The 22,913-nt window shown below is 35.8% G+C and overlaps 1 protein-coding gene across 1 annotated transcript in view; it reads right to left on the bottom strand.

The window, feature by feature from the left end:
- Positions 1-1,450: 1,450 nt before the first annotated feature.
- SHCBP1 (SHC binding and spindle associated 1) overlaps positions 1,451-22,913 on the bottom strand; it is a 30,938-nt gene continuing 9,475 nt past the window's right edge. The window contains exons 4-13 of the mRNA XM_084758834.1: positions 21,779-21,987; positions 17,280-17,372; positions 12,196-12,429; positions 11,944-12,112; positions 11,532-11,652; positions 8,508-8,639; positions 5,313-5,431; positions 4,559-4,645; positions 4,081-4,222; positions 1,451-2,580 (exon numbers count right to left, since the gene is read on the bottom strand). Of these exons, the coding sequence (XP_084614960.1) occupies positions 2,267-2,580; positions 4,081-4,222; positions 4,559-4,645; positions 5,313-5,431; positions 8,508-8,639; positions 11,532-11,652; positions 11,944-12,112; positions 12,196-12,429; positions 17,280-17,372; positions 21,779-21,987 (1,620 nt within the window). The 3' untranslated portion in view covers positions 1,451-2,266. The remainder of the gene's footprint in view (positions 2,581-4,080; positions 4,223-4,558; positions 4,646-5,312; positions 5,432-8,507; positions 8,640-11,531; positions 11,653-11,943; positions 12,113-12,195; positions 12,430-17,279; positions 17,373-21,778; positions 21,988-22,913) is intronic.

Consider the following 22,913-nt stretch of genomic DNA (forward strand, 5'->3'; position numbering starts at 1 on the left):
CATGACACAATCTAGAGTTGTCTGAAGGAACATCAACTGAGGGCATACACAGATCAGATTGGTAGGTTGCTATGTTTATGAGACTGTGTTCATTGATGAAGGAAGGTTCTTACACTGAGTTGGCAAAATCTCTAAGCAAGTGGGCCTGGAATGAATAAGATAGCTGAGCATATCTCTGCTGAGACAATAACCAAATAAGATAGAAAGCAAGGACACCATGTTTTCTCACATTTGTTGTTTTCGACTTAAGTGTCTATCCTAAAACTAATCCTAAGAACCCTAACTGTAACCCTCTAACCCTAACACTTAACTCTAACTCCCTAACCCTAACCTTTAACTCCAACCCTAACCTTAACATGTCTACCAGCCACGATTGACTTATCCCCCTTAAACAGTGCACCCAATTAATCCTGTAAGTTGTATTGAATGTATTTTATCATAGGAACCCTAACACTGAACAAAACCCCAGTATAACCAACAATTAAAACTACATTTGCACAATCTTGCTGTGGTCAGAAAGGATATGATTAAAAGCAAAGAAAGAATTATACAATAAAACTCAAATAAGAAGAAATTGCTGGAATCAAGGCAAAGGATTTGGCATGGAGTAACTTGCATTTTGTAATGTAAAACATTAGGGGAAAGACTGTGGTTGGGCAGATCACAGTCTTCAGTATTAGGAAGATGCTATTATTTTAATCCATGTGATGTGCCAAAGTCTACACATTCATGTTGCTATTGATTTTGGTTATTTACATCAAGATTCATAACCAGTTAAATGCCAATATGTAATTGCTATTATGGCAAAGGTCACAATGGCCAAAAAAGCATCATAAGTACATCATCCCATCCAAAGCTCAAAGGAAAACATTGAAAGAGGATCAGGAAAAAATGAGCGTTAAAAGGAAAGAGCATGGCTGGGTGTGGTAGCACATGCCTTTAATCACAGTACTCAAGAGGCAGAGGCAGGCAGTTTGCTGTGAGTTCAAGCACAGCCTGGTCTACAAAGCCAGTGCAGGACATCCAAGGCTACACAGAGAAACCCTATTTTGAAAAACCAAAAAAGGAAAGGGCCTGACATGATTGGCAATCACAGAGCAGTAAGCAGAGATGACTTTAGCTCCATAGTCATAGCAATGAGATGAGCAGAATAGCAGTGGGAATTAAGTCTACAGTAATGATAATGGTGTTAGTAACAAGACTGACCTGGTTTCAATCTCCAGTGTCAAAAAAAATTAGGGAATAGTGTTCCAAGTCAGTGATATTAGCATCTGGGAGGTAAAGGTGGGAAGATCAGAAGTTAAAGGATATTAATGACTACATACTTTTAAACCAGCCTGAGGAATAAAAGAACTGTCTTAAATAGGGTTAAGGTTAGGGTGGGGAGAGGAGAAACGAAGAAAGACAGGAAGAGTGGCGAGAAGAAAAGAATTATTAGAACACAATAAGATACTTTCTTATTAATCATTTATATTCAATACTGACTCTGAATACATTTCTGTTGCATACCTGTAATCTGTTATTTCTGTTTTGATGACAATATATTTCAATATAAAAATGTATTCCATTTAAGCTAGGTATGGTGGCATTTGTTTTTAATCCTAGCACTCAGAAGGGAGAGGAAGGCAGATCAATATGAGTCTGAGGCCAGCATAGTCTATACACTTAGTTTTTGAAAAAACCAAAACCAAAACCAAAACCAAAACAAAAAAATCTGCTTGCTCTGTAGAGACAATATCTCAAAAAAGAAAAACAAAGGAACATTGTACACATGACACCTACTGCACGCTTACTCTCATATCTTACACCTCCATTATTTCACTTTCAATGCCAAAATGTATTTACAGAAAAAAAGCATTAGCAAGCTTAACATGGAAGAGCTATGCAGTTAAAAAAAAACAAAAACAAACAACACGACTTTCTAGATAAAAAAAAATCTCCAATTATTTTACTTTCATTTTTGGGAGGGAGGTGAGGAGGAGTGCTGGGTATTGAACCTTGGGCACTAGGCAGTGGGCACATTAGGCAAACGCTCTATTACTGACCTACATCTACAACCATATTTTATGTTTTTGTGGCTTTCTTACAAAGGAGTGCTTTGAATGTGATATGTGTAGATAGAAGTAAAGCTACATTTCATAAAGGTCAATCAAGTACACTTTACATAATATACAGTTATGAAGCAAATGAAGCAAACTACATGAGCAGCATGATTCTTAGGACAATATTCAAAATACAGTATTGTTATTGTTTGATATCATTGTAGCTAGTAAAAAAATGTGCCAAAACTACCTTTGCCATTCCATTTAAATTGGTTTCCCACAATTTCAATAAACATCTCCTGTGACATTATGTTGTCATCAGCTTGTATGATCCCAAGTTCACTCAATCTTTTCTTCATCCGGCCTTTTTGCATGGAAATAGCAAGTAGTTCATTTATAATTTCACAGTTTCCCTTAGCTTGTTCAGAAAAGTCAGCTGTGGCATAAAGCTCCATTTTGTTACCCACACACTGAAGCATTTTTTCCAGATCTAATCCTTCAGTGGCATCCATCTCTCTATTATTTTGAACTGGACTGTCTGAGGAAACAAAGTATAATGAAGTTAAATATACAGTCTAAATCAACAAGAAGGTATTTCTAACAGTATGTTAGACTCAAGCATTTTATTCTAAGTGTTTATGACAGGATATTGTGAATTCTTTACTATAAGAATTTCAATGAGTAGATACTTGGATTTTCTTGCAAACTTTTATCACATTAATAGGGTCATCATTTTTAAACTTTGTTTACCTTCTTTATCCTAAAATCTAAGTCACTGGACATTTTCCTGGACATTTACTATCTGCTAAGATATGCATTGGGAGGTAGGATGCCAAGAGTAATATAATAGTGTCACTTTTCTTAAACTCCCAGTCTACCAGCTAACTGACTGGCCTCATGATTCCCATCCTCATAGTGTAATCTCATGACTGTTAAATGCCAAAAAGATTTTGCATTGCATTGCAATGTGATTGAGGCTATTCAAATTAATTGAATCTGTATCTTAACCAACAGGGCTATAGAGCTAAGAGAGACGTTAATCCATGGATCTATACCATGGATCCACAAATGAATGACACAAATAAACTTGGAATAGATTCTTCCACTAGAGATTCAAGGTAAGAATCTATTCAATATACACATCAATTTACCCTGCTATATCCTAACTGAAATGGCTCCTGAAGGCCTATCCTTTAAATTGTCTCTAAATTTCCATAGCCATGTCAATAATTTATACTTCGTTTTGTTTGTTTGTTTTTCTTTCAAAACAGGGTTTCTGTGTGTAGCCTTGCCTGTCCTGTACTCACTCTGCAGACTAGGCTGGCCTCAGACTCAGAGATCTGTCTGCCTCTGTCTCCCTGAGTGCTGGAATACAGGCATGCATACTGCAACTTTATACTTCTTTATGTGTACTTGAAGTTCACAGATTTCCACTGTGTGCTTATCTTCTCTTCCAGGAAAGGTGGTAACAGGGAGGCACTAACTTTTGCAATGAAAAGTAAAGACAACCTCCAGTAAACCTTCAGGTAAAAGCAACCTTCAACCTGGAAAATTCATTCCCTGCTTTGATCCTTCACAAATTATCTATAATAGTACCATTGCTTTATCCTTACAAGAAGCCAAAAAATAGAGGGACTTACACTGAACCAGACCAAAACTCTGAATGAACAGAAGCACAAATCAAATTTGAAAGTTTCTTTCGTGCTTAGCTTTTATAATGGCTTAATCAAACATCTCTACCTCTATGATGTAACATAGTCAATGACTTTTTAAAAAGTGATCTGACTCTTACAGCTAAGTATGACCTTGAACTTCAATCCTCTGGCTTCTAACTCCTAAGTGTTGGGCCTGAACCTACCGTTTTGTGCATGTTAGGCAAGAGGAACTATATCTCTAGATCTAAAGCAATATTTGTGGATGAGAAAACCAAAGTCATCATCAGAATTTAGTGCTAAAATACAGTAAATTAGATCTAGTTATATGTTCAATTAATAAATACATTTACATAAATTTAATTCAATTATTAAATATAACATACCATCAGTTTCATCTTGGGCATTTTCCTGTAGATCACAGAAAATTGCAGGCTTCACCAAAACAACACCGTAACCTTCATTATTGTGTATGATGTTATTGATCATAGATATTTTGGGAATATCATAATGCTCATCAAGGAAATCCTGTGACATTAAAAAAAATCTTAAAGAATTGTTATATTAAATTTATGTTTCATAATCCACCTAACTTTTCATATACTATTTCTAAAAATATAAGTAGAAAAGCTCTGCTTATTAGTAAGCTGTAGCAGTAAGCTCAGAGTTAGTATTGTCATTTCTGTAGATATAAAGATAACAAATGATATCAGAAAAATTTAATAACAATTAGTGCTATTAAAATGTATATATTGTTTATAATTTACAAAACAAAATAATAAAACACAACAGGAGAATGAAACAAACCTAAGTTTTTAGGTGAAATCATAACCTTTGGAAAGAAATGTTTCAGCCAATACCCACCTTAATGAGGATTCCTTCCTTGCAGTGATGGATGCCATTGTCATTCAGGGTACACTTACTGCCAGGGTAGATTTCTATACCAGCACCCTATAAAGTATGAGACGATAGCTTTAATAAGTCAAGACTAGGGGCTGGGGCGATGGCTCAGCAGTTAAGACTATTGGCTGCTCTTCTACAGGGCCCAGGATTCAATTCCTAGCATACATATAGTGGTTCACAACCATGTTTAAGTCCTGTTCCAGGGGATCTGACACCCTCTTCTGGCCTCTCTCTATGAGCACCGAACACATGTAATGCACAGACATACAAACAGGCAAAATACTCATACAAACAAATATTTTAAAAAGATAAGATTATAAAGGTTTGCTACTATCAATTCTTGGCCTTTCAGATGGGATAAATGTAAAATATGCTGTTTTAGAGATAACTTCTATTGGCCCTTTCTTTTATATTTTACATTTACTTATTTTAAGGATGTGTGCGAATGCACAAACATGTATGTATGTGTGCCATGGTATGCCTGTGAAAGTCAGAAGACAATTTGTAGGTGCCGTTCTCTCCTTCTTCCATAATTTTGGTTCCCAAGGGACCAAACTCAGGTCTCCAGGTTTAGCATCAAGCATCTAAGCCCTGGAGCCAGTTTGTTGGCCTTTATAAAGTAATTGTAATCAATATTGCTACCAAGCAATATTTGATTGATTGACTTCAAACTTAATGAACAAATGACTACTTCTTTCCAAAGATAAAGCAATACCTTGGCACCATACACATCTGAGTTCTTCATGAAAAGTTCTGCTGATGTGCGTACTATGACTCCTGTAGTTTCACATTGTAGTACACAGTTTTCCAGTGTGGTCTTACCATGGTGAATGACTGTAATAAAAATATTCAATTACTTCAAGTGATCTATTAATATCAGAAAGTTTACAGTTAACATTAGATGTTGTGATAACTCTTTATAAAAATATCTCTGACCATCCCCAAATTTAAATATTGATGCACTTTGCAGCCAGTTAATAATATATGTAGAGACCATTTAGAACTATGCACTTAACCTATCCTGTTGTGTATGCAACTGTTTAAGTTTAACCTGCTGCCTTGGCCACTGTGCTACTACTGTGAAGAGACATGACCAAGGCAACCCTTATAACAGAAAACATTTATATTTTTGGGGAGTGTTTACAGTTTTAGAGGGTTAGTACACTATCATCACAGTGGGGAGCATAGTGGCAGAAAAGGAAGCATGGACTTCAGAAGTAACAAAGGCTTTTACATCCTGATCACCAGGCAGCATGCAGAGAGTAAGACTCAGCCTGGTGTGGGATTTTGAAACCTTAAAGCCCACCTCCAGTACCACACCTCCTAATCCTTCCTAAAAGTCCACCAAATGGGAACCAAGCATTCAAATACATGAGCCAATGAGGACCATCCTCATTCAAAACACCACACTGGCCTTTAAGAGAACAGGGGAACAACCTGTTTTACACTTTCCGTATAATGTGCTTTTACAACCTAAGCTAATGCCTAGCTTTAATCTTTAAGTCATGTACAATTTCATGTCTCTGACCACATAATATATGGATTTATGTGTGTGTTGTGGTAATAATTTGCTGAAAGCAGCAAACAAATTAACAGCAACCTTAAAACAAAATATACCATAAGTTTTTAAAGCAACATGTGTGCAAAAACATGCCAAGCTATGGGCAGTAATAAAAACAAAGCTTAAATTCTAATGGCACTATGATCTCTTAGGAGTTCCATATGTAAGCAATTAGGCCAAAGCTTTTCCTAGAGCTGACAGGCTTCCTATTGAGATGAAAAATTCAAAATCACCATGTTATTGTTACTGATTTAGATTACTTTTTACAATTCCTTTAACATACTGATGATAAAGATTTGCTTTTTCAGTGTCTATTCTCAATGATCAAGCACATGTGTCATGATTAAAAAAAAACAGTAAGTAAAAGAGGTTACATAGATATACGGATGGAATAATTTTTATTCAATAAGGATTTGAATATAAAGGATAAAATGACTGTATGTTCCAAAAAGGAAAAACTAAAAAGCTAATAAAAGTTAAAATGAAAATTAAGATGCCTTATGTTTCAAAAATGAATTGGAAAAGCAGAAAACTTGAGAGTTTAGAACATAATTAAACAATAGGATAGTTCTCAAGAGATACCATTTAAACTTTATTACACATGTTACAAACTCAAAAAATATGAAGCAGTAATACCTATTTTGAGCTATTTTCTAGAAACTAAAGGCAATATTATTTATAATAAACAACTGGCTCAGTGGGTAAGTCACCTGCCAAAACATGAGTAGCTATATTTAAGTGCCCAGAGCTCAGGTAAAGACAGGTACAGTAGTGCACATATGTAGTGATCCTATAGTAGGATAAGAGGTGGACACAGGGGAAGTCCCAAAAGACCTGAGGCCAGCTATCCTGGTATGAACTGCAGTTAACAACAAAGAGACCCCATCTCTAACCAGGTGAAAAATGTTGACTGACATCCAAGATTGTTTCCTGAATCACCTTCCCCAAGTATAGTAGGTAGGTCACTACATTCACACATACCAAAAACAGAAAACAAAAAGAAAAAAAAAAAGATAAGAAAAGAAAAAGACTTAAACTAAGAACAGCTAAAGTATATAAGTACACATTCATTACAAAAAGATATATATATTCTTATGTTACTATTGATATATATATATATGAGAACAGCTTTTCTGGGTATCTTGGAAAAAGAAAAAAGACCTTGAAAATAGGTGGATACATGTCCTATAAAACAAATAGTAGAGCAATGTCTTGGTCTTTTTTTGGTATCTATAACAAAATACCTGACACATGATTCTAATATTTGTAAATTCAGAACAACATAGTATCTGATAAGATCTCCCCAGATATGTTACAAATGCGGAAACGCATAGAAAACAGAAATTCATATAGAAGGCACATGTATATTAATCCATTCCTAAGGATAGAATCCCTGTAAACTATCTATTACTATGTCCCACCTCTAAAGGGTTCTACCACTTCAACATTGTTGTACTAGTGGTAGGTATAGTGAAATATGTCTATAAACACAGGCTCAGGAGGCTAAGGGAGAATTGACATTTGCTATGAGTTCAAGGATGGCCAGGCTCAGAGTGAGACCCCCAACAAACAAACAAACAAACAAACAACAACAACAAACCAACAACAACAACAACAACAAACCAAATAACTGAAAAGAAAATAGTAAGTTTTCAAGACAAACTATTGTAGAAGTTTTGGTTTCCTTAAAAACTCAAATTATGTTATGTAAACATTTTGTTGTCCTAATCCCAGGTGTGGATTATGGGGCTGCTCCATTTTGTCCACAGCCGATAACAGCCTCGTGAGAGTGCTCATGATCTTTGTCAGCAGAAAACTGCCTTGTGCAGGGAAGGAGGGGTGGTATTTGTCAGCTGGGAAAACATCCTTGTGTGGACTCTGAGAAGGTATAAATATGAGAGCAGAGAGTGAGAGAGAGCGGGAGAGGAAGAGGAAAGAGGTCTGTGAAAAGAATGCTTAGAGACGTCGGAGGAGAAAGAGAAGGCTGCTGCTGCATTTGTTGAGCTGGCTTAATATCCTGATGGTGGATAATGGTACTGCCCCAAAGAGCCCTAAACAGCAGGAAGTAGCCAAAGACAAATAACCCCTTCTCTCTACTAACCTTCTTCCTCTCCTACCTGATGTTGGGGTATTGGAAGAGACTGGGATGGAGAAGGGAGAAAGATATAAGAAACAAAAGTAAAAATAGATTTTAAAAGTAGGCTTCCTAAGTCATCATGCTATACACATTATTAATTAGCCCTCCATATATTAAAGTATTATTTCATTAAATTTTATGTTCCATGGAAAAATCAACATTTCTATCAAAGCACACACACAAAAAATAACACTGAACACCCAGATACTTACTTAAGATTCCTTCTACAGAATCACGCTGAATAAATTTTATGCTTGAAAATTTAATATCCATACCCATGCAATCAACAAAAGTATCTCCTTTACCCTTCTTTTCTATGACAATATCATCTGGTAGACCATATCCTGAGAAAGAAAATAAAAATACTTAGAAAGAATGAAGAGAAATGTCTACATACAAAAAGATTAATACAATCTAAATGTCTAACAGATGAATAGACAATGGAAATGAAGCACATATGCACAATGGAATTCTATACAACCATAAGAAGGGAAAACATAAAATCTGTAGGAAAATGGATAGAAATGGAAAGTATTACACTGAGCAGAGTAGTCTCAGCTCAGAAAGGGAAACCTCATATTTTCTTTCTTGTATACATAACTTCAAATTTTAGATCTTTAAAATTATACTTATTTATTTATTTATTTGGTTTTCTTTTCGTTTTTGTTTTCAAGACAGGGTTTCTCTGTGGAGCCTTGGCTGTCCTGGACTCACTTTGTAGATCAGGCTGGCCTCAGACTCACAGAGATCCACCTGCCTCTGCCTCCTGAGTTCTGGGATTAAAGACTATGCCACCATGTCCGGCCCCTACTTATTTGGTTTTCGAGACAAAGTTTCTCTGTGGAGCCTTGGCTGTCCTGGCCTCACTTTGTAGGCCAGGCTGGCATTGAACTCGGAATGATCCGCCTGCCTCTGCCTCCCAAAGTACTGGGATTAAAGGAGTGTGTCGTCATGCTGGCTTATATTATTTTTTAATTAAAATTTAATTCTCTAGAGAGGCAAGAAAGATTCCAGGGACAGAGGAAACAGCAAGGGAAGATGTAGCAAAACATAGGGACATGAAAGGGTTGGGCAGGATGGAGGGTATTGAGAAGATAGGGAAACGAAACTAAGTAAGCATAAAAAAGCTATATAGAACATTGTAACTTTATAAAGTAAAATAATAGTAGTAATTAATAATAACTTCAAGAATTTACATAAAAAAAGCTTTAAAACAAGAGCCCGGAAAACAAAAACCAAAACCACCAAAAAACAAGAGCCCGACACCAGATGTGCTATACTGCCCTGTGACTTATGGATCAGAAAGGTTTGAGAAGTCACAAAAGAACATATCTTATTGTCATTGCTCTTGGTCACCCACCAGAACATAAAAAAAGAGATACGTAACTATGCAGGAAACTCATTCTCTGTTGGCTAGGGACCACAGTACCAGGAAGTGCTATCTGGGCTGCTAAAGGAAAATCTTGTCAACATTCTTACCAAAGTGTACATTATGCATGTGATAACACACTTTCCAGACAAGGTATACTCACTGATACAAGGTAACATGACTATTTTGGAAATAGCTAATTACTTTGTGAATGGATATGGGGCCTGCTCCTCAGGACAGTTGACATACCTGGTACTATAAACATGGTCAAAAACCTATGGCTGAGGAGCTCATGGCCCAAAGGAAGAACAAACTACCTGTCTCCAAAAATGAACATGCACTCACAGTACCTTCTAAACATGCTTTTACCTTTTGCAGAGGGGGATGGATATCTGGTCAAAGTGCTAAGAATAGTGACTGCTAAGTGACATCTGTATCAATTGCTGCTGCAACAACCACCAACCAGATGGTTAATATCGAATATAAAAAGAACACAAAATACTAAAAGAAAACAAACCAACAAACAAACAAAAAAGACCTAATACAGAGTATTAAAAAAGAACTGCAAATGGCCAATAAATATCTTTAACATCTTTAACATTCTTAGTGAAACACAAATTAAAACTGCCATGAGACTCCATCTCACCATCCTCAGAATGGTCTTATGAAGAAAACAAATGACAACAAATGTGGGTGATGTGGAGCAACTCTCATTCATTATTAGTGGGGATATAATATGGACCATAGAAATCAGCATGGAAATTTCTCAAGAAACTAAAAATAGAACTAACATAACGCTGCAATACCATTTCTGTGCATACTCAAAGAGCTCTCTAAACTCTCAAAACTAAAGATAAACCTGCTCATCCAGATTTATTTCTGTTCCATTCATGATGGATAATGATGATGCATAATGACATTTTGCACATATAAACATATTGTGGTACATATATACAATTCAGTTCTAATGAAAGTGATTAAATTATACAGTTCACAGGTACATGGAAGTAGAAAATATTAGGTGAGGTAGTCCAGATTCAGAAAGTCAAACATCTCATTTTCTCTTATATGTGTACTTTGCTTTTAATTTTTATGTATTTGTATTTTTATGAGAGGAGATGTATACATTTGTCATGAAACTAGAAAAGGACAATGAAATAAGTAAAGGCCTCAAGGGAGAGGGAGGGGTGTGAGAACGACAGAGCACACGAGTTATGAAGTAGAAGGGGAACACTAGGGATGAAGGCTCCCACAGCGACAGAGAATAAGGTGATGATAATAGGCAGAGGCCGTGGTGAGGGTGAACCAAAACAAAGCATATATATATATAAATGTCCTAAGAAAACATGCTACTTTCTAAGATAATTCTAAAATAACTTACATTATTAGACACACCAAGATAGGAAAGATGTTTTCTTCAAGACTGCCAAATACAAAACACTAAAAATGTAACACGTATATAATTCCTGATTGTTTCATGGCTCTTCTTGCTGTAGGTAGTTTATTGTATATATGTGACATAATATAAATGTGTATGTAAAAAATAAAAAATATATTTAAATAAAAAATAAAATCTGCTGCTTTTTAAGATAATTCAAATATTTTTCTGTTTTAGAAAGCTTTCCTTTCCGTAAACTACCAATCTTATATAACTTATACTTGTTACTAAGTCCTTTTGATTTTTTTTTTTTTTAGTGTGCATCTATAAAAAAAAATCTTACCAACATACTAATACAAACACCTGTGATTCAAACTGCTCAAACACTGGGACAATTTCTTATATGATTTAAATATCTTTAATGTGTCAAGGAACCTTAATTATTTATTTACTAAGAATGACAGTTTGGTTATAATATTCCATACTCACCTTCCAAGTGAATGGAGTCAGCTATGGAGCAGGTGCCATGAACCACATAATGGCCAGGACAAATAATGACAGTGTCACCCTCATAACAGGCATTTATAGCAGACAACAGATCACTATGGAACTAGAAAACAAAAACATATTGTAAACGTATACCCCCTAAAGCCACTTAGGTATTACTCTGATGCTTTTATGTTTTACTTGAAAATTAACCCAAACTTAAGTCTTCATCTATCTTTTTTATAGTGCTCTTAACCTAGTATATGCCTGTGCTTGCTATCATGGAAGTACAGGGCTCTTACAATTTTGATCTCACAGAAAAACAACTCTAGAAAGTTCCAGTAAACACTTTATAGAATTGATGAAAATTTGGAGAGAATCAGAAGTAATCACTTGGATCAATAACTTCTTTTACCTGAATTTCTGTTTCTTCTTTGCAAGACTCCTCACAAAACTTGTCCCTGAAGAGAGAGCGCAGGAGGCCTGTCTTCATGGTGGAGGAAACCACATGGGTCACTTTCTGGCCATTTTGACGAGTACCCTTTGCTTGGATATTAGAGTTCTTCTGATAACCAAAAACATATCTTTAAAAAACCAAGAAGACCCATCAGTTCTAGATAACTAGAAAGATGATACACTAAATAATTAAGAACAAAAATACACATACCTCAACAAAGGATTCTCAATTAGTTTTAGCTTCTGTTTCAGCTGTTCAATCTCAGAATACAAATTTAACCCTTCCACCATGGAGATATTTTCCTGCTCAGAATCTGAATTACAATTTGACAAACTGCTTCTCAGATTTAAAAATCTCCTGTAACTCTCTTCACATTGAGACAACAGATTGTGGTAGTCAACAATAAGTCCTGAGGGAACTCGGTCTTCAAGTATATCATAATACCTGAAAGTTTAAAAGCAAATTGAAATCCACTCCCTTTTCTAGTATATTTTCCTATCATTAAAATTTGACTTAGTCCTCAAAGATTCAGCTTTATTATGTTTAGCCCAGTCTTTGTCTTCTATGGCCATTTCCCACCTTTCTATCCTTTCCCTCCCTGTCTGCCATCTGCTAACCTACAAGCCTCATTCTTTATCCATTGGACTGTGAGTGAGTCACCTTTCCTGGGTAAGAATCTTATTTCTCTTCCCTGGCCTTTACCACACCCCACCTTGCATCTGCAAATCCATACTCCAAATTCTAGATCTTTGCTCACAAACCCTCTTCATTTGTAAACTTCCTTTCTTAGACAAGCTTACAGACTTGTAGTTTAGGAGCCATCTTTCCCTCGTCTAATTAAACAACTCATTCACTGGCCTTATTCTAGGGGCATAGCTCCTGCACTGGCCCAATCTAAAGAAGGGCAAATTTGTACAGGAGACACACAATGAAAGAAAAAAGTAAACACGCCAAGGTCAAATTGTAAAATTTAAACCTGAAAAGTTAAAGTAGCATACCTCCTCCTATAAAACCACTAGCCCTGCAGAATTCTCTAATGAGAAATCCCAAGATGAACCTCAGGTCACAGAACATAAAAGAACATTTATAAACTTTATCAAAAAACTTAGAGACACAAATACTTCATTGATCTCCAAGAGGAGTATAATAAATACTTGAATGAGTACAAGAAAATATATTCAAATATACAGGTGAATGAAGATAATTTGAAAACTTAATTCAATAACGAGACAAACATTTAAGAGAATACAAGTCAAAGTGAGGATGGGATGGAAAAACAGTATGTAGTGATGTAAACGTTTTTGTTTTGACTCCAAGTGTGGGATGTGAAACAAGCTTATGTGAAGGTGTGCGGTGTTTGTCCACTGGAAACAAAGTTAAGAGAGGACATGTGATGTTTGTCCATTAGAAGAAGAACTGCCTCTTCTAGTGGACAAACACATATATACAAGCCCAAAACTAGAGGGTGTGCTTTTTTGTTTTTGGCATCACTTCCTATCATTTGGCTGTTCTTCTCTCCACTTCAAGATGCCCCTTAAAAGAAATGCACCAGAGAATGCTTCAACCTTTGCTGAATTGCTGGTTTGTTTGTTTAAAAGGGTTGCTGAAATTCTGATGTCTAAATGGTCTACTTTTCCCATTCCCATTAATCTTTTTTTCTCTTATATCTATGGTAGGTGGGTTGGAAGGGATGTATAGGCATTAAAGAACTCCAAATAAAGTAGGTTTGTAACAGTTCAAAGCCTACAGCAGTATTCTAATTAGAGAACTCAGAGGAAAGCATTACAATTACATAAATCAAGCAGCAGGTAAGATAGCACGACTCTAAGATATAACAGAAGTTCTAGAGAAAAAAAAAGGTAAGAAATTATTATTTTTTAATCAAAAATTAGAAAAACCAATCAGATGTGTGAGATACCATCAAATCTTGAAGTTAGAGGCATAGGAAAGGAAGAAGAATCCAAAGGCAATGGCATGGACCAGATCTTCAACATTATAGATGAAAACGTCATCAAGCTAAAGAAAGAAATATAGAAAGGAAACACAAACAACTTCAACAACTGAAAACCAGAAAATTAAACACTCCTTAGAATATCATAGTTCAACACTATACAGGACAAAGACAAAATATCATAGGCTGCAAAAGAAGATACAAATCATATATGAAGGAAAGCCCTCCAGAATAACACCTGATTTTTCAATGGAAGCCCTGGAAGAAGAGCAAGAACAATATACTCTAAGTTCTAAAAGACAACTGCCAACTCAGGCTACTATACCTAGAAAAAAAATTTGTTATAGTTGACTAAAGCAAAATAAAAAACCTACTATGATTCAAATGACATAAAAGAATTCATACACAACAACATAAAAATTAGAATCCCATTAGCCTTATAATGTGATTATAAAAATACAAAATTGATACAAATAAAACTCTAGTAAGTGTAGAAATTCATAGACGTTAAACTCATTTTTGAATGACAACCTGATAAAAAAAATCAAAATATTCCTGAAACTAAATAAAAACAAAACAACAACACAATAAAACCTCTGAGCATTTCTAAGAGAGACCAAGAACCTACATTAAAAAATCAGAAAGAAAAAAAAAAAATGACTGAATGATACAAGTCTTAATGATTACTTGATGAATAACTATGAGATAATGAAAATGACCAATAATTACTTAATTATTCAAGAATTTAGAAAAAGACATGGAAAAAAATTAAAGCAGCAATTAATGAAACAGGAAAAAAAAACACTACAAAGAATTAATGAATTAGGAATTGGTTCTCTGAGAAGATAAATGGACCTCTGGCACAACTAAACGAAGGAAAGAGATGAAAAAAAGGCACACAGTAAAAAGACATAGCCAATGGCAAATTAATGGGTAAAAAGTGATGAAAAAGAAAAATAAATATAAATGTAAGTACAATATTATTGTCATTATAAATAATTTCTAAATAAACTTTTCATTTCCCAGTTAGAAATACACTAAATCTGGTCTATGCCTCAGACCAGAGCTTTTTAACCATGACTTAATATTATACTCATCTGGGGAGCATCTAAAAATGTAAATGCCACGGCTCCCAATCAGACTAATTACATTGGTCTCTACAACACAGAAACTAATATATACCAAATGTTGAGAACTATATTTTGTTTGGAGAAGAGTTTTGTTGTTCAACTAGTAATGTAATATAATATAATATAATATAATATAATATAATATAATATAATATAATATATATAAGATGGGAGAAGAAAACCATATTCTAAGCAAACATATCAAATTGTAGTGAATACTCAAATATTATAAAAAAAATAAATTTCTTCATTTTTCAATATTATGGCACTGGAAAAGTGTGGATTTGGTGTTCTTTAGTTAAAATCTGCAAATCCACTTTACAAACAAGTGACTAAAGACCACCAACGACTGATATATCAGTTCAACCAAGCTGTGAAGACAGGCTCAAAATACTCTCAGCACTTCTGTAACTATGTTAATTAGCTTATTTTTAAAAATTATATTGATATCTACTAGTACCTCAACATTAACACTTCACATCTCTACATTTTTGTAAAGTGTATTTTGAATTAGAAAGAAAAACACACACAATATAAAAGAAAGAATATATGGTTTGATTCCTTTTAAATGTTGCCTATTGACAGATCTTCTATCAGCACAGGGAATATTTCCCATCTGCCAACATTTCTATCAGTACACTTTTTCCAGATTTTCTTCTTCATAACAAAAAATAACTTCCAGTAGATTCTCTCATTTTCCAGTGAAATGTAAGATACCATTTTAACTAATCCTTGTTAACACATGCCATACTATCAAATCAGAACACAATTTTTTCCTCCAAAGTAAAGAGCAAATGTGCCAGAAACATATGATATTCACCTAAAATTAATTTTCACATCTATAAAAATCAATCATTGCTGCTTAAAACCACTCAGAACAAATAGAACAAATTCAATTTCTTAACAATATCCAGGACTCTTAAGTACTAGCTTAGTTGAATATTATTCAATGAATAAATATGCAGGAAGAAGGTTCTCAAATAGCTAGGTGTCGAGGGGGGAGGGTGTGGAACGAGAAATACAGAAGACAGATTGTAGGGACCAGGAGGTCTTCCATAAACTGATGACTTATTCCAAGCAAGTTTATTAAAAAGTAGAGCATCTTATATACTTTTTCAGGGGGAAAATGGACAATTTCAGTAGAGAACTAAATCAGATGATGTTGGCAATAAAACCCTCACATTATTCCTCAAACACAGCTGCCCTGAGACTGATAACCATAGCCTTTAGAGCAAAGCCAGGTTCCCAAGAGCTAAAACCTAATTCCTTCAAGGCTCTGGTCCTAGCCCTATACTGGATCTTGCCAAGTCTGCCCCTAAGCAAATACACTGTGGGAAGGACTGTAAGCTTTGTCACAGGTGAAAGCAATCCTGGCGGGCTTTGCCCTTGGACACACCATGGATACTTCCTTAGATTAACCTTGAGATAGACTGGGTGGAGCCATCCTGGGCCTGGAATTCAGGAAGCAGACCTGGGGACTCCACCTGGACTATTGGTTTTCTAATCCACCCTCAATCGGATAAGAAGACTGCCCTTCCCACGTGAGACAGGCAGGCAGAGAGGAGGGGCAGCAGGTTCAGACTGGGCTGGAGCACACGTGGACTGGAAGGAGGAACAGTGAACAGGCTGGACCAGCGCGCAGGCCAGAGACACCTAGGGACCCATCCTGTGGAATGGATACCGGAAGGTTCACTCTTTTTTTCCCTTTAACCTTTTTTCCCTCTTGTGTAAGCTAGTTGGGTTGTATAATAAAGTTTAATTGTTAAGAAACAGAGCCAACAATACACAGAACTAGAGTTCCCTGTCATCCTTCTCCCACTCTTTTTTTTCTTTGAGGCCTCTGAGGAAGCCTTGGTCTAGTGCCCAACACTTCCGATTTATAGGCTTTTAACTTAGATATTCTTAAAGTTCTTTTAAATTTAGTTTATAAACATAGGCAGGCATGGTGGCACAGGTCTATTATCACAATACTAGAGAGACTGAGGCAGGACAATCCTAACTTCAAAGTCAGGTTGGGCTATAGAGACTTCTATCTCAAAACAAAAAAGAATTCAAGTGTATACACATACACACGCACACACAAAATGCAGGTATCCCTTTTCTTTCACAAAGTTTATTTATTAACTTGCCATATTGCACTATTTCTATACCAATCTATTCCTGGCCCATGAAGCTCCTGTGTGTGTACGTGTGTGTGACATCGTAATACTTACAATCTCAATCGAGGTTCAACACATCTGACAAAATAATCATATTCATCCTCCTCTTCTTCATCCCAACTCCTCCAAATGTGTTTGTAGAAAAACCTGAAAAGAAGCTTAATATCAATACAATTCAACAGTTGGCTCAACAGATGGATGCTGTGGTCTGAGTATGAGAAGTCCACTACAGGCTCATGTGGATAAACACTTAATCCCTAGTAGGTACCAATGTTTGAAAAGATGAGGAAATGCTTAGACATGGAGTCCTGCTGAAAGATATACTGAGCACAAGGCTTGAGCACAGCCGCGCTTGCCATTCCTCTGCCTCCATACTACCTGTGCAAAGGTTGGGGCAGCTTCATTATGCTGCTGCTGCCTTCCTTTCTATGACGGTCTGTGCACCCGCTGGAGAAGGAAACGAGAAGAAAGCCTTTTCCACTAAGTTGCTTTTGTTTTGGTATTATGTAATATTAGGATATAAAACCTTAGTTTTATATGCCATAACAGCTTTTATGTCTTAATGGCTGAAATTTCCTACCTACCAACACATCAAGTACACATAATTTTATAAGATATCAATGAGTATTTGCTGCAGTTGATACCCATGAGTGATATAAAATAAGGCTTCAAGCTGTTTCTCTACAATGTTGTACTTCTGTTGTTAGAGTGATGCAATCTTTGGGTTTTCTGTTTTGTTTTCTTAACTGGGACTAGTTTTTTTGAGAGAAAATTTTGCTCTGTAGGCCAGGCTAGCTTTGAACCCCCAATCCCCCTGCCTCAGGAATGCAGGGATTTTAGGTGTGTCACTGGCCCTGGCAAACTTCCATTGTATCACAACTATCTACTAACCACCAGTAACTTGACAGATGGCAGTGTAACTTATGTAGTAGAGAAAGAAATTAGGGTTTAAATAAAAGTTGAGGTTTAAATACTGCAGGTGAGATGCTGCTATGATCTGTGATGTCCAATGGGCAGATCAATACAGCTTTTCTCCACTTCCAGAGCTACATAGAGAGACTCTGTCTCAGAAAAAAAAAAAAAACAAAACAAAAACAAAGATATAAATCTAGGACTTAGTGATAAATTTATGATGCAGCAACTTAATACAAAGCATTAGCTAGCAACTATGGCTACAAATCAGGGTACCCCAGTATACTTATTGTATTTTCTAGCTGAGTGGTAGTGCATACCTTTAACTCAGTACTTTGGAGGCAGAAGCAAGTAGATCTGTGTGTTTGAAGCCAGCCTGGTCTCTTCACTGAGTTCCATGTCATTTTCAGGGTTACATAGTGAGTGTATCTCAAACAAACAACCACAACAAAAACCTTAATCTAAATCAATAAATCAGTATTTCAGGGGAGGACAACAAGCATATTTTCTTTGGAAATCCCCTGATGTTTTAACGTACTAGAAAAAATACAAATGTATATAGCAATAGAAAAAACTGAATAATATTATGAATTGTAGTTTTAAAAATGGCAGCTTCATCTCTACCAAACTTACTTATTACTCTTCTATACCATACATCTTGATACTAGATTATTTCAAAACAGATCTCAGGAACATTCATTTTTAGCATGCATCTTTAAAGCACTTCTGCTTCAGAACCCTTACATGTAAACTCCCCACTTCATACTCTTTCAGATTTCCTTGTAGCATGTTGGTCAAGTGCCTCCCACTTTCTCCACCTGGTAAATATATTTAAATTTCATATCTAGCTCCAACTATTATTCATGCCAATACAGCACCATATGATCATTCATTATGCATCTCCCCAGAGTTACTCTTTCAAAGCAGAGACCTACAATAAGCCTCATACACCTCATCCTTCATAGATGCTCAAGTCCAAGCTGCTCCAGTTCTCAGTTTCTGTCCTGTCCTATCAGTATCTAGTGTGTAAGCATTTATGTTTGGCTCCTCTGTACACACCTTTTTTTTTCTTTTGAAGATGTGAAGATTTATTTACTTATTATGTATATAAAGTTCTGCCTGCTTGTATGCCTGCAGGCCAGAAGAGGGCACCAAATCTCATTATAGATGGTTAAGAGCTACCATGTGGTTGGTGGAAATTGAACTCAGGACCTTTGGAAGAGGAGCCAGTGCTCTTAGCCTCTGAGCCATCTCTGCAGCCCTGTACACACCTTTTTAACTGACCTACCTATTCCATTTCCCTCCTTTTGTTTTACAATAAGAAGCCTAAATGAACTTAAAACACAAAGCTGATTATATTTTCCAAAAATGAAAACTCTTCTGTCCTTTTCCACAGTTCTTTTATAGAACTGCTTAATTGGCTGACAGAACACTGCACCTTCTGACCTATCAAAATGTCAGGCCTGCCATCTCCTGGACTCTGTTGCTTGTGCTAGCCTATCAATATCTTAATCTCACTGACATCCTGCACCTGCCCTCCTTGACTAGCTAACCTTCTAGACTTAAATTCATATGTCACGGCCCCAAGAAACAACCATAGGATAGCAATCTCAATAATTCTAATTATAACTTAGCACTCATTGTCATTTCTAATCATGTGTATATAAATCTGGGTGCTAATCACTTTTTTTGGGGGGGTCTTATTTTATTTTGTTTTAATATTGAGTAATCATTAGGCTTAGAAATAAAATTAAATTCCAAAGGACAATCTGGGCATAGTAAGTCTAAGTGTTATAGAAGACTCAGCTTAAGACACTAAAGGTATAGAAAGTAGAAAGTATCTTTTAGACTACGAAACACCAAACAATATTGTTGACATTGTATTACCTAATCTTCCAGTTCCTAGAAAAATACACATCTATCTTCTCAAATATGTTTCTTGGAATTTTATTTGTAAAAAACAATTTGTTTAGAAAAACAGGGCTAACAAGTAAAGAACGCATGTATCAGTACCCATTATAATGAAATAGAAGAGCTTCAACTTTTATCCCCCACCTTAAAGAGGCAAATACAAAACAAAGAACAAATCTACTAGCAAGTTTGACTACATAGATTGTATAGAACTTGAAAACAAAATGTCTTTATTACTAAGTAATAATACAAATTCTTATTTTACTCAGCAAATCAGATTCAGATCTTAAAGTCCAATTAAATAAATTCATGAAATATATCCATTTTAAGCAGCTAAAAGAAAAATTTCTTTAGTAAATTTATCTGAATAAATTAAAAAACAATACTTAGTAAGAGATGGTTCATCAGTTAAGAACACTGACCTCTCTTACAGAGGACCCATGCTTCAACTCGCAGCACCCACATGATCACTCACATGATCGTATACTCTAGTTCCAGAGGATCTAATGCCTCCATGGTCACCAGGCACACATTCGGTGGACATTTATGCATGTAGGCAAAATACTAATACACATAAAATAAAACATATTTTTAAAAATAAAGTGGGCTGGAATGATGGCTCAGAGTTAAGAGCACTGGCTGTTCAACCACATGGTGGCTCATAACCATTTATAATGACATCTGGTGCCCTCTTCTGGAGTGCAGACACACATGCAGGTGGAATACAGTATAAATACTATGGCACCAACCAAGGTTAATACGTGCAGTAAACATTGAACCGCTATCCAGATCTAGCCAAGGGATAGGACATTCTCCACAGTTGAGTGGAGAGTGGGGACTGACTTACAAATGAACCCTGGTGCTCTGTATTTGACCACGTTCCCTTGATGGGGAGGCCTGGTGGCACTCAGGGAAAGGATAGCAGGTTACCAAGAACAGACTTGACACCCTATGATCATATGCAGGGTGAGGAGGTCCTCCTCAGTCACAGTCATAGGGAGGGGAATAGAGTAAAAGTGGGAGGGAAGAGGAATGGGAGGATACAAGGGATGGGACAACAATAGAGATATAATATGAATTAATAAAAAATAATAATAAAAAGTTAAAAAAATAAATCTTTAAAAAGAGTGTATTTATTAATCCAGTTACTAAAGATGCATTATCTCATTTAAAGGATAACGTCCACCAACACTCACAAAAGACACATGAACACACCCTCTAAGAACCTACAAAATAGGGTAAGAAAATACCTTCTTTGATTAGACATAAGTCTAGAAATGATATATACTAGTCTAACTAGTAGTATACAACTTTTCTTATTTTCTTACCTTTCATCTTTTTTTCTAACCCATTACATTCAAAATGTACCAAACACAAACCTTAGCATTTATAGCTTTCTAAATTAATAAAAAACAAATTAAGAATCCTTTATCTTTTGTCAACATTTGAAGAATTTTAGCAATAAAAATAATTACATGTACTATTTTTTTCAACTTTTCTATGAGTTTGAAGTGATAACAAGATGAAAATGTAAGATATTAAAAGTTTTTGCTTTTATTTTTAAAAGATTTTCCTAGGGTATGGATGTGTGGCTCAGCATTTCCTAACATGAGGACCTAGGTTCCAGCCTCAAGACAGAAAAGAAAAAAGAATAGAAGAAAGGACCAGAATGTCTTCACTTAAATTACAATTTTGACCACAAGGTTACTTGTATCAACTTCTTTTTCTACCTGACATGCTCAATTGCCAGTGCCATCTGGTGAAATTCACGTGAGTCATCAGATACCACCCATAACTCCTGCAGAGGCAGTTGAAACTCCTTCAGGTCCAAAAGCTCCTTCACATTGGCCAAAGTAAAAGTGCTCAATTTAGAGTCATAGACACATGGCTCTGTAAGCCTCACTATTGCCTTCAAGGCTGAAAAGTCCACATCTGTAACCTGAAATTCAAAATAATTTGATTCACTTTAATATCTAGAAATCAAAATGGAAACACACAAATGTTTATAACCTAGTTTTTTTTTTTAATTGCATATGAGTGCTTTATCTGCAGAAGAGGGTATCAGATTACATTATAGATGGATGTGAGCCACCATGTGGTTGCTGGGAATTGAACTCAGGACCTCTGGAAGAGCAGGCGGCACTCTTAACCACTGAGCCATCTCTCCAGCCCACCTAGTTTTTTAAAATATGAAATGGGTCAAAGTGCCTTCTAAGAATTTAAACAAACAAACAAACAAAACCCACAACAAAACAAAACAAAACAACCAAACAAACACAAAAACCAGAAATTACTCTTATCCTCAATGTATAATCTAGAAAAATAAACAGAAGGGCTTCTGGATAAGATGGCAGAAAATCAATTCTCTATGAGACACAGTGAAGGAAAAGCCTCAGAATTTTAAAAATAAGAATATTTCAAAAAGAAAGAGGAACAGCACTAGGATTTGAAAAAGCAGTGACATAGAAACCTGAAAACTACTGAGAAAAAGATATGTGATTCAAGTTCCTTAGCAGCAGGAAGGGAAACCGAAGCTGCCTCTGAAAGTTAAGCCAGACTGGTGCTGATGAAAAAGAATGAGAGAGCTACTTCAGAACAAGCCAACAGCTTCACAAGCCACCAAACCACTTGTGAGTTTTGGTGAGCCAGCGATTCTCCAGGATTTTACTGTTTCTCTGTATGACTTGTAGGACAGAGGCCAGGCAATATGTTACTTTGAAACTGAGCTGTTGTGATTCATTTAAAACTATGTCCTAATAAATATTTATTTTTAGGCTATAGTTATTACGATGATATTTTCTAATCTGCAGTCAATCAATAAAAGACATAGACACATGTTGTGCTTTTAAAACAGTCTTGACTCAC

The sequence above is a fragment of the Acomys minous genome (genome assembly GCF_964271855.1).
Source record: "Acomys minous genome assembly, chromosome: 15".
Taxonomy (NCBI): domain Eukaryota; kingdom Metazoa; phylum Chordata; class Mammalia; order Rodentia; family Muridae; genus Acomys; species Acomys minous.